General features: G+C 34.9%; 1 protein-coding gene across 1 annotated transcript in view; it reads left to right on the forward strand.

The window, feature by feature from the left end:
* The window catches only part of VIRMA (vir like m6A methyltransferase associated), an 82,909-nt gene extending 77,343 nt beyond the window's left edge, over nt 1–5,566 (forward strand). The window contains exons 19-24 of the mRNA XM_027856961.1: nt 47–207; nt 836–932; nt 2,534–2,700; nt 3,281–3,612; nt 4,345–4,488; nt 5,224–5,566. Coding sequence (XP_027712762.1) covers nt 47–207; nt 836–932; nt 2,534–2,700; nt 3,281–3,612; nt 4,345–4,488; nt 5,224–5,378 — 1,056 coding nt within the window. The 3' untranslated portion in view covers nt 5,379–5,566. The remainder of the gene's footprint in view (nt 1–46; nt 208–835; nt 933–2,533; nt 2,701–3,280; nt 3,613–4,344; nt 4,489–5,223) is intronic.
* The last annotated feature ends 7,501 nt before the right edge of the window (nt 5,567–13,067 follow it).

The raw sequence follows: 13,067 nt of genomic DNA on the forward strand, positions 1-13,067 counted from the left end.
TTTGTGCTTTATGATTCTAGTTTTTTCTTTTTCATCTTAAACCTAGGAACATTCTAAAGATGATGACAACCTGGATTCTTTGCAGGACAACATAGTTGGTCTCAGACAAATGTTGGAATCTGCAGGTGATCCTTTACCACTTAGTGATCAAGATGTAGAACCAGTACTTTCAGCTCCAGAATCTCTTCAAAATCTGTTTAACAATAGGTAAAACTAATTTTTGTTATGTTTGTCATTTTCTAGAACCAGTGGCCATATTTAATGTTACCTGTCTAGTTTTAGCAAAATAAAATGTAACCCCCTTACTAAGTGGCATATTTGGTCAACAAACATTTCTAAGTGCCAGGCAATGTGCTTGTGGCTGGGGATACAAATACAAGAGGGAAATAGTTTGAATTCTTCAATACCCTCACCAGTTTACTTGTGGAAAAAAAGGTTTGGAAGTTTAGCTCACCCTCGGCTCTAGAGCCTTTGCTGGGCTACTGATCAGTTGTGTAATTATTTGAGCCTCAATTTTCTCATCTGTAAAATAACTGAATGATCTCTATTCTTTGAATATTTGTGGTAAAAAATTTTCTTGAAAATATACTCCTAGCCCCATTTTAGTGGGAGAATGAAATCTACGTAGCATTCAAGAATCAATCTATATATTACTTTTAATCTTGTTTAATCTTTGCTAAGGATTCTTTTTTTTTTCTGAAGTAGCTATTTTAAAGCTGTAGTACCAAATTTACTAAACCTTCAGATATTTAATACTTTACACAAAATTTGGAAGATGATCTTAAATATTTTGAAGTTTGCTTATCACCAATGTATTTGCTGACCTTTGTTATAGGACTGCTTATGTACTAGCTGATGTTATGGATGACCAGCTGAAGTCCATGTGGTTCTCTCCATTCCAGACTGAAGAGATTGAAACAGATTTAGATTTGGTAAAAAGATTTTTTTCATGTATATCCAAAGAGTTATTTTAAAGTTGTAGTTGGTGATAGTTTCTTTGGCTCCTAAAATGGATTATACTTTGTGCCAAAATTCTGTTGTTGGATTACTGATATAGTTTATATTTTGTCTCACTTTCTGTTTCATTCTGTTTAGATTTCTCTCATTTTTCACATCTTCCTTGTTTTAGTTCTTTCATATCAGTGGTATGAATCATTGAGAAGCAGTCCTGAAGGGGTAGGATTATAGTGTTGCATCCTTTTTATACTGTACCCATTATAGTATTTGCTGTAGGCTGAGTTTTCTTTGGGGAAGTGGTGTTCTGTTTTTCTATAAGCTATGCGCTTGTGTGGTGCTAGGATGATGGAAAGAAATCTGCATGACAGAACTGATCCTGTGTGTGAGTGTGAGGAAGGTATTATGACAACTAAATCTTTTTTTTTTAATAGGATTTATTTGGTAGAATGGTTATTTTGTACCATAATATGTTGTATTTGGAGGGAAGCATGCTAAATTCTTAGGTACATTGAAAAATTTTTGATTGTATAGTTAAGCACATTGAACTTGTATGAAGTTTGTTCACCACAATTTCTGAGGGAAAAGAATTTCTAACCAAAAAATAAATACTGGAGCATGGTTATAATAATGCTGAGGTTTTGAGTATGGTCTTGAAAAAATAAATGTTACTTGAATATTTTTATTGTAGGAACAGATATAAGCTATTTATCATATTCTGCAAACACTTTTGAGAAATCTTTTGCTGAATACTTAATTTATGATTTAAAAAGACATGCCCTTCTATTTTCACAATTTCATTATGTTTTAATGTCATAGTTGGTGTTACCTTTTTAACATCTAAAATAGATTAATTATCTTAAATCAGGTTGATACGAAAACTACCAAAAGTGCCTTTTAATATTAAATCTTTTTCTAGATAGTTTAGTGTATAAGAGATTGTACTTTGAGATCCTTAAAATGAGCCATGGGTTTGGCTCATTTTGGTCTGTAAAGGTGATGTATTAAAAATTTAACTAATTCATAATAACATTGTTTCATTATGTAAAATTTAGGAAATTAGGCTTGGTCAGTTTAAGAATGATGTATGTTTAACTACAATTTCTCTTAAATTGAACCTCTACTAGAGCTTCTGGGAGTACCGTGGTAGACAAACCTTGTAAGAGAGACAATATAAGGTCTATTGATGACTTAGGATCCTCTCTTTTGTAGATTGTTCGGGAAATTTCACATGCCATCACCTTTGTCTATAGGCTGTAGACATTCTACATTGTCTCTAAAAGGGTTGTAAGACTTTGCTCTTTCTGCTTGATCTTTTTTTTCCCCCCTTTTCAGAAACTCAGTTTTTAAGGATCTCCTTTGTTGATAAAGGTTCATTCTTTTTGTTTATTTATTTATTTTTTTTTGAAGTATACATAGAGCCTCCCCCATACCTGTCTAAATGTTGGCTCTGGTATATTTTACATGTTATGAAAAGTTCTGCCAAAATTATACTTAAATATTTGCATTTGAAAAGCCCTTACCCCCCTCCCCTCCCCCCCAATGGTACTGTTGTGAAATTATTCTTTTATGATTGCAGGTAAAAGTTGACCTGATCGAGCTCTCTGAAAAATGCTATAGTGACTTTGATTTACAAGCCGAATTAGAGCGTTCCTTTTTGTCAGAACCATCCTCTCCTGGGAGGACAAAGACCACGAAAGGGTTTAAGCTTGGCAAGCACAAACATGAGACCTTTATAACATCGAGGTAAGCTTTGTTACTCTATAGCTCTCTCAAAACAATTGCAGGTGGCTGAGGAACATTGAAGGACGTGATCTGGTGGTAAACTATGCAAAGTGGAGGTTGAAATATGAGCTCTCGTTTCCCACTCTACTTGTAAAGATCACTTGTTCAATTGGCTTATAGCAGTGGGCTGAAAAGAGGCTTGGAGAGTTGGGCCATTGCTATATTTTTTGATTATAAGAAAACTTGAGTGTCTTGGATATTTATTGCTTTCTTGTGCTTGAAGAAAAGGGAAATTGAGTCATTAAGAAAATTTTTTTTACTTGCAAATAGTGATTTTGTAGTATATGGTGCTGTTTTCCATAAAAATCATTCAGGCTTTTTAAGGAAAAGGAATTATTTTTGGTTTGAGAGAAAATAATCTTTTGAATGAAGTTTGAAAACAAATGGAAGAGATTTTTGTGGGAGCTATGAAAGTACGAGTTTTAAGTGTTGAGTTAAATCAATTTTAGTTTGTTTTCTCTGGCAACATATGAAAAATGAAGAAAGTTTTTTTATGTTCTTCCTATTAGTTTTAACTTAAATATTTAAAAATTTTAATTAGTGGAAAATCTGAATACATTGAACCTGCCAAGAGAGCACACATCGTGCCACCTCCAAGAGGAAGAGGCCGGGGAGGATTTGGACAGGGCATCAGACCCCATGATATCTTTCGCCAGAGGAAACAGAACACAAGTAGGCCACCGTCGATGCACGTGGATGATTTTGTTGCAGCTGAAAGTAAAGAAGTGGTTCCTCAGGATGGGTTACCACCACCAAAAAGGCCACCCAAAGTGTCACAGAAGATTTCTTCTCGTGGTGGGTTTTCAGGGAACCGAGGAGGACGAGGTGCTTTTCATAGTCAGAATAGGTTCTTCACTCCACCTGCTTCAAAAGGTAATTTGTTTTTTGGAATAGTGGATAAGTTGAAAATTCACCTTTGTTTTCTCCTTTTAAAAAGAGACCTAAGAACTTCTAATCTTAAAAAATATATATATATACTGCTTATTAGTCAGAATTATTCCAGTAACTCTCATTTCTGAAAGAAGCTTTTAAAGTAGATGTAGGGGTGGGGAGGACCTTAAGAAATAGAGTTTGATGTATTCAGGCAAATGTTTCTTTCATGTTTTTATCCCAGTATCTACTTAAATCTTTCAGTAACATTTATGACCATTATTTTAATTTTTATGCATTGGATTTTTCTGTCTGAATTACAAAAATAATTTGAAATTATTCTTAGTTTACCAATTTATACTCATCAAATTGCTTTCCTAGTCTATACTGTAAAACTGTCCCTTTTAGGATTTTTTTAAAAAGTTTTTTTTGGTCATCTAAATTAGATGCTGATGCTTGAGGATTGAAGTAACATCCTCACTAGTAGATATATACATGTCACCTACATAATTCTCTACCTGCTAAGTATAAATATGGGAATGAGAGAGAATGGATTTCTATAATTGTATCAATGATTCTTCCTGGAAGTTGTTTCTCTTGAGTTAGTTATTTCTGTATTCAGTTATTTTCATTGAAAGTTTTTCAGTAAGCCGTCAGTAGTATTCCTTCAATCTGGGACTTAATAAAGGGTGAAGTTGTGAGTCATTAAATAACGACATTATATTTTGTATTTAGGAAATTACAGTCGTCGTGAGGGAACACGAGGTTCCAGCTGGAGTGCTCAGAGTACACCACGAGGAACCTATAACGAAAGCAGAGGAGGGCAGAGCAATTTTAGCAGGGGCCCTTTACCACCGCTTCGGCCACTCAGTTCTGCAGGTGGGTTGTGTTTTTGTTTTCAGATAGCACTGATAAAATGGGAAGATGTTTGCCCCTTTCCAGGTGGGAATATGAAGAACAAGTGAGACATTAAATGCTAATATGAATTTCTATTTTGAGCTAGCAACATTATTAATGATTTCCAGAAATTTCCTGAACTATTTTGACACCTTGGACAGGACTGAACATTTGTTTTCACCTGGCTTTTAAAAAAAAATCCATTAACAAGCCTTAGGGTGCTTACTGTATTTCAGTTACTGTCCTAGGAATTAGGAATACAAAGAAGAAACAGTGCCTGCACTTAAGGAGCTTACATTTTAAAGGGGGAGACATGTATATGCAGGAGTATAGAGAACATATACCAAAGAGATTCAAGGTCTGATATAATAATGATAGCCTTTTTAGAAAAATTCTTTTGGACAGATAATATCTAAACATGTTTGTAATCCAAATAACAATTAAAAAAACAGTGATTCTATACAGTTCATTTTGTTTATTAATGTTATTTGTAAAGCTGGTCCAAAAGTAAGTCTTTGGTACGAGATGTAAGAGTCACATTCTTGTCCAAATTACATCATATATCCTATTAAATGAAATAAAAGTTTTGTTAATTTAAGTTCTACTTTGAATAATATATTTAATATATTATTAAGTAATAATAAGTCAGCGTTTACCTACCAGGAGCAAGGAAAGTGAGCAAGGATTAAAATAACTATTTTTTTTTTCCTATTGTAGGATATCGGCCAAGTCCACGTGACCGTGCTTCCAGAGGTCGGGGTGGACTCGGGCCTTCTTGGGCAAGCGCTAATAGTGGCAGTGGAGGCTCAAGAGGAAAGTTTGTTAGTGGAGGCAGTGGGAGAGGTCGTCACGTACGGTCCTTCACACGATAAAAATTATCCTTGGGAACATTCTGAAAACAGACATTTCATCAAGACAATTTTTAAAAATTAAGGCACTGAAGGACCAATTTAGACTTAACAGATATCGGGAGACATCTGAGAGAATATTTTTATCTGAAGAAAGATTTTGTTTGATACGAAACATGAAATTTCAATAAAAATCCAAACATTTTTATGTATGGTTGCATATTTTCTCTTTATATTCTAGCACTTTGAGGGATTTCATAGAAAATGCAAGATGTATTTCAGTCGGGGCATTAAAATTCTAGCAAATTTTTTGTTATAAAATATCTCATGCCTGTGTAAAAAAGTGGCATTTTTTTCTGACTGGTTAAAAATATGAAAAAATAATTTTTTTTCTTTTGTGATAGAAAAGCTATATAAATTTGCTTTGTGTCTCAGGTTGGAACTACTAACCTAGTTTTGATGGTGTTATAATTGATGCTTCATTATAAAACATATCTTAATGCTATTTGGGGGGAAATTGGAAGCATTTAGTAAGACTTGAACTTTATCTTAAAAAAAACAAAGTACATAAATTTTAATACAATAACATTTTCCCCGGGGGAGTTTTGTCACCCTGAGTCTTTCCATTAATAGGGTGGAGTATTGTTATCACAAATGTAGTATATTTATCTTTGTCAGCTTAATACTTTTAATTATTATAGTTGTGTATTTGTGAGGTGCTGCCTGGAAGGAAAGGTTCTATTTGATAAGGAAATGACTGAAAGAAGCAGAATATCGGACTTTTTTTTTTTTTTTTTGCTTTTTGGTGAGGCCATTGGGGTTAAGTGACTTGCCCAGGGTCACACAGCTAGTAAGTGTCAAGTGTCTGAGGCTGGATTTGAATTTAGGTCCTCCTGACTCCACTGTGCCACCTAGCTGTCCCCTCAGACCTTTTTTTTTTCTTTTTTACTGAGTTGAGATGTCTTTTGTGTTTTAAAAAAAAGGTGAGTGGAAACATGTTAACACTTAGAATCCAAACTACTGTTACATAATGCTTAACATAAATTCACCTTGTTTGTATAAGGTGCAATACTGTGGAGTGCTAAAGACTGAATGTTGTGGTTTACAATTCTGTATAACATAGCAAAGGTCTCTTGAGTAGCTGTATTTCTTATGGGATTATCAGATGAGAGAGGAATCTGAGATAGGGCTAATATGGAAATTAACATGAGGTTCAGTGTAATGAGATACAAAATCACTGTCATTTGGTCTTGAATTCTTCTGTAGTGTGACCACTGAGTAATAACTATGCCAAAATTGGATCTGTAGCTACTTCAGTTATATAATTAAGTGTGCTTTCAGCTACTATGAAGACATCACAGATAATAATTGTTAATGTAGAAGTTGCTGTTAAAATGGGGGAAGTTGTTCAGGGAAATTGAAGAGTAACTTGGTGGCTGACAGTTTTGACTGGAGAGAGAAGGTTCAAATGAGTGGTAGTAATGGAATGTAGGAAACTGGAAAGTTACTTATTATGGTCATTTAGGATATGATTATAGGAGTACATGAAGATCTGCAGAAAGAACCTCTTCAACTCTGTTTTTAATTATCGCATCACATTGACATATCTGGAGGAGGCCTCCTCCAAGATGATTCCTTGTCCATGTAGGATGTTACTGTATCCCAAAGGTAGATTTTGTCAGTGGCAAATGTACTCTGAATAGGAAAGTAGTTATTTATCAGGTTACTTTTATGTTTTTAAAAGAACATTTCTGGTCACCTTTTAGAAATTAGTGAATAAGATGCATCAGTCACAAGTGTTGATGAAGATATGAAAGGGGAATAAGAGATTTTTGAAAATTTTGTTAGTTTATTATTTAAAAAATTGATTTAACAAATGTATCTTAAGAGTACATTAAAATTGAGTCTTGAAAGATAGAACAGAGATAACTTCATTCTGTCCTCTGATTATAAATAGAAAACCAGGTTTAAAACAGAGATGTAGGCTCAACAAAGATGGTTGCTATGTCATCATCATGAATGATGTCCAGGATAGGATCCAAGGGAAAGGGGGCTTACTTATAGATGTGAGGCACTCTAGATGTGCCTGCTTGCAAATGGCATTGTACTGATTATGGCTGACTCTGTAATATTGTAGAGCCTCATAGATGAGATCCATAATCATGCAAGATAGTTTGGCTTATCCACACAGAAAGAAACCAAGGGGATGAATAATGCATATTGTCTAGAGTATTATATTCAGCTGAAGAGAAAGCTCATAAAACAAATGCATCATTACATACATCTTGGACAGATACTGCAGACTAACAGTGAATTGTGCCTAGAACTGAATAGAAGGAAGCAAATGGGTTAGGTGCTTGTAGAAAATTGTGCTGTTACTTGAATGATATCCAGTTTTACCCTGAAACAAAGACCTGTCTTTTAAATGCCAATATTGTTCTGTTCATACCATGTTTTTTTAAAGCATGGAAATAGCACTATCACTGAGGAATTAAAGTTTGAGGTCAAAAGCTCACTGGAAAGATACATAGCGGCTTTGAATAGGTGGTAGCATACTACCACTATAACAATCAGAAAAGAAGCCACATGCCAGGATCATAGAAGAGTGAGGGGATAGTCCGTGTAGGGGGACTGCTGTTTTCCACTCACATCCATGGAACACTGAGCTCTAGAGGAAGTCCCTCAGCAAGGACAAGAATTTCACAGGATGAACTAATTGTGTATGAGTTGAAATCTACCCCATTGGAAGAAGTATCCACATTAATGAGATCACAGATCATCAAAGTAAGTAATGAAAAATGCATCAAATACTTTCTGGAAACACTTGTGCTTTTGTTAGACTCCTAGCCAAAGTTGAGAATCGTTTATGTTAGTCTCTTTAGAATATGGAAAGACAGCTGCTCTGCAATGTTGTTACCTATCCTGCCAGAAAGTGCTACTAGCTAATCATTGCATTTAAGTCCTGTGTCAGGTGAGAGTTTTACTTTTTTTTGTCAGTAGCCATTGCCAAACATACAGAATAAAGAAAAGGCAAAATGTGCTCTAAAGGGAAATAGGATAAAGTTTCAAATTTAAGCATGTAAGAGCATTAAGAAATTCATGAAGGAATCAGGTAAGTTTAGCTTTAGTTTTTGAGGAAGTTAATTCAAAAGGAGGGATGAAAAATTTTGGACAATGCTATATCAAGCAGTAGCTTATTTTTTCTGGAATTCGTTGGTAAAAATTAGTTAACAATTCTCCTCCCAAATAAGCCTAACATGGTCATAGACTATGAGGCAGAATAGGTGGTGATGTGAAAAGCCCTCCCTTGAAGGAGCCCTGCAAATTCTTGTGGCTAGAGGAGTTTGGTATTTGTTCTGTGAGCATATTTTGTCAATGGATTCTCTTTTTATAAAGATCATAATTTGAGGAAGGCTGAGATTCTAGCTGGTTTGCTTTTGGTTAGTTAACTTGTAATTTATTTCAGAACTTCATTTTCATGGTTATTCTCTCCAATGAGCAGGCCATAACCCACTCTACCCCCTTAGTAATCATTTTTAATGAACTGCTGTGTACAAAAAGCATCCCTTAGCACAGGGGTTCTTAACCTTTATGGTGTCCTGGCTTCCTCTGGCAGTCTGGTGAAGCCTATAGGGCCCTCCAAATCATGTTTTTAAATGCATGAACTAAGATATGTATCATTATAAAAGAAGCAATTATATAGAAATAGTTATCAAATACAAACAGACAAGTCCAAGGCTGCCATGGCTGTTCATTGACCTAGCAGCTAGCCTTTTTACACTAACCATCTTCAGATGTAACTAAGTTGGTCTACGGATAGCAGATAGGTAGTTAAATTGCTGGGCTGTACTTGAAGGCTTTACAGTTTGATAGGACAATTCTAGCCTGCAAAATCCAGGGTCACCTTTAACATAATGATGAGGCATCAGAGTAGGACTTATATTAACACAGTAAAGTTTTCAGACAAAACATTTTATTTTAAAAATCCAGGTGAAGAGATTAGGGCCTACCTAAGAAATATGCTCTGAGTCTGCTCAATTGATTCGAATGCCATATGAGGACTAGTGAAAGGGCCTGGGCATGCAAAGCCTAGAAAAAGATTAAGACTTAAGAACACAGCAGCTATGTTCAAATACTTGGTTCCTATCATATGGAGGGAGGTATTAGATTTGACCTGCTTGGCACCAAAGGGCAGAACAGAGAATGAGTAGTAAAAGTGGTAGAGTCAGATTTAGGCCCAATACAGGGAAAAACTTCGTAATGGTAATGGAGTCTCCCCCCTTACTGGAATTCTATGAGCAATAGGTACTTGGCTATATTGTAAAGGTTGTTACTTTTAAGATAATGGTTAGACTAGATACTCTCTAAGGTGCCTTCCAATACTGAGATTCTATAAAGCAATTAGTAATGAATCTAGTCTTAACAATTGTGTAACATTTTGACAAGTGATTTTCAGGGGAATCTTTTTTTAAAAATCATTTGATCATGGCTATATAAATATGGACTGTAAATGAGGGCAGTCCCGTTTCTGTCTGGATCAGGTCAAATGATTGCATTTTTGTAGGATTTTCATCTGTATTGTAGTTTGAAATTTCTGCTGCATAGGGAATATGGATTATTGCTTTACAATATGAAAAAGTCTTAGCAGAAGACTGACTAGAAGACCAATTTTTTGATAACAAAACTGTAGGTATGATAGATTTCTTCAATCTGTGTACATAAAATATTTGATTTGTGCTTTTATCCTATTTGCAGCAATGAGAAGTTTGTTTTTGTTTTGTGGGGAGTGGTGGGGGTGGGTTGGGTTGGGGGGAGACCTCTGTGTCTTAAGGTTTCTAAAGTGGACTTTGAGTCAGTCAAGAAGCATTTATTATGTGCCAGGCACTGTTTTGAGAAAGACTTTGAGTCTGCTTTTGATTGCTATATTCAAGTTATGACTAGTATTTCATGTTCTGTAGGAGTTTTAACTGTTGTGTTTCATGTTAACATGGTGTTCTAGAACTGTTACTTCTGTTCACTCTGCTTGTGGTTACTCTAGCTCACTATACAAAACCTTTTGAAGTATATATATAAAATGGAATAAACTTTTAGATATTGAACTGGAAAAAAAAGTATTTTCATTCTAAGATAAAAAGATTAAGGTTGGTGAAGCTGATTAAGTGAAAGCAAGAGGGCCATTTCTTTTTGTATGACTTTTGAAATTTATAAGTAGTTAGTTATTGAATTAATGGGTTGTATTCGCCAAGTATTAAAGCTTCCTTGCTTTTCCTTATATACTGAAAAGAAGCTTTGGGAGTTGTCAGGATATAGCTTTTTATTAAGGTAGGTGTAGGGCACTCATTTCATTCTGGGGCTTGGCAAGACCCTAGGATTCAGTTCTAGGATCTCTACCCCAACAGTTTAAAAAATAATCTCTGGGGGAAGTTTCTAACAAAATCAGAACATTCTCTGGGTTCTTTCTAGAGCAGGGTGAACTTGGGATGGGGAAAAATACATCACTATTTCAGTATAATTGATTTCTTTTGTAATCTGATATATCTTATTTTATGCATTTACAAATATTCTGAGAAAAAGGGTCCATGACACATACAAGGTTAAGAATCCCTTTTCTAGAGCAAATCTTTAGAACCGTGATTCCCCTCAGGATGCATAAGCAAGGACTCACTAACAAGAAGCAGCTACAAGCCATAATCTTTTATAAATAAAATACTTCATAACTTCTGAGGGTTTTAATGAATTTTTGAGTTAATGATTTTATTTTAAAAATTCAATTGGATAAAAAAAGAACCTTTTTTTGAATTTACTAAGCATGCAAAAAAAGCAAGACAATAATGAAACTTGTTCAGGTGCTTAGTGAAATTCAGAACTTAGCATTCATATAAAACACACAACTGATTACTAGAAAGTAGAAAAAATTGATTATGATTTTATGCCTGTGTTTTAAATTATAGACACATAAAGGCCATCAAAATGATCCATTTAGATTATATGTCTATTCTCTGTACACTGGAGCCCAAGAAAGTCTTTATCATTATAGATGAAAACAAGAGATCTTTCTGTTATTCTCAAAAATAACCTGTTTTAGGTGAAGTCCAGAGTGGCCCTACCTTAGAGCAAATTCCGTGTGATAACTACAGTCAGGCTGTATTGTAGTTAACAAGGCCAAGACTGTTTGCCAATAGATGTATTATGTCAGTACTGTTTTTCTTAGAACATGGAATCATGAGATCATAGATTTAGAGCTGGAAGGGACCTTAGACGCCATCTAGTCCCAAGTGACTTGATTTGTTCAAGGTTACACCGGCAGTAAGTAGCCCAGTTGGGATTTGAACCCAGGTCCTCTGACTCCAAATCTGTTTTCTTTCCACTGTACCATGCTGCCTCCTGACTGATTATTGTATTTTAAATTAGTATTTTAAATGTATTTTAAATTAGTAATGTGACTTCAGTGTAAACAATTTCAAAAAATTTCATATGATCTTTTGTAACTAGTTATGATGATATTAAAGACATCAAATGTTAATTCTCTGACTCTAGTTACTGTATGAAAAGAATTGTTATCTGTGTATGGTGGCACATGCCAGTAACCCCAGCTTCTGGGGAGGCAGGCAGAAGCGACAAAGTTCTGAGCTGCACTGCACTAAGGCAGTTGGGTGTCTGCGCTAAGCCCAGCATCAGGGTGGTGAGCCTGTGGGAGCTAAGGAGGGTAGACCAGCTGGGATCAGGCTGGGGAGAGGACAGCCCTTGAAATTCTGGTGTGGATAACAAAGGGAGACTCAGAGGCACTGCACTGAGTCCATGGGTTAAAAGGTAAGTGTGTATACATCTGATTTTTTAAAAATTATTTTTTACTTTTATTTATTTATTTTTGTTTGTTTATTTTTATTTCTGTAACAGTAAGAAACAACTGTGAAGTAGATACTGGTTTTATTGTGTTTTCTATGGAAAAAATGAAAACCATTGGGTTGCCTTTTTCCCCATATATCCTTTCCTCTCAAAAGAAGTCTTTCCCTAGCTTTCAGCATCTACAAAATTTAACAGGTAACTTGTAATCTGTTATTTTTTTTTTCAGAAAAATATTCATTTCGAATGCTTTTTCTGCCCAGATTTTGCTTTTACAGAGCCGTATTTCATCCATTATATCATAAGTTTTTTCACCTTGTAAAATGGAGGAAGAATGGCATTTGAGGCATCTAGAAGTGAACAAGAGACAAAATCCAAGGATTCATCTCCTCAAACCTCCCACAGAATTCCCCTACCCTCTCAGCTGAAAACCTTATCTCTTATTTCATTGAAAAAAAAAAATCAAGGCCATTTGCTTAGAGCTTCCTCTTCTTCTGAACACTCCATCTTTCCTTTTGAAAAAGGAAAAAAAGATTTTAGACAATTATTTATAAACAAAGGTTTATTTGGAACACTATTATAAAGCCAAATTAATTATGGCAATGTAGCATATCCAAAGATGGTAACTATCACCAGTCTCATAAGGCCCTGTTCATTTTATTAGGCAAACAGTGAATATTTTCCTATTAAATTTACCTAGTTAAGTGTAACTGATTATGCAAGTGATAATCAGTTGCACATCTGAGAAATATTGCCTAACAGAAAGTTGCGTAACAAGTCTATGTTAAAAGGCACATATTCTATGGCACAGTACATGTCTTTAAATCATCAATGCAGACAGTTTTCTAAACAATATAATTTCCATTTGGG

The sequence above is a fragment of the Vombatus ursinus genome, unplaced genomic scaffold (genome assembly GCF_900497805.2).
Source record: "Vombatus ursinus unplaced genomic scaffold, bare-nosed wombat genome assembly UNPS02011767.1, whole genome shotgun sequence".
Lineage (NCBI taxonomy): Eukaryota > Metazoa > Chordata > Mammalia > Diprotodontia > Vombatidae > Vombatus > Vombatus ursinus.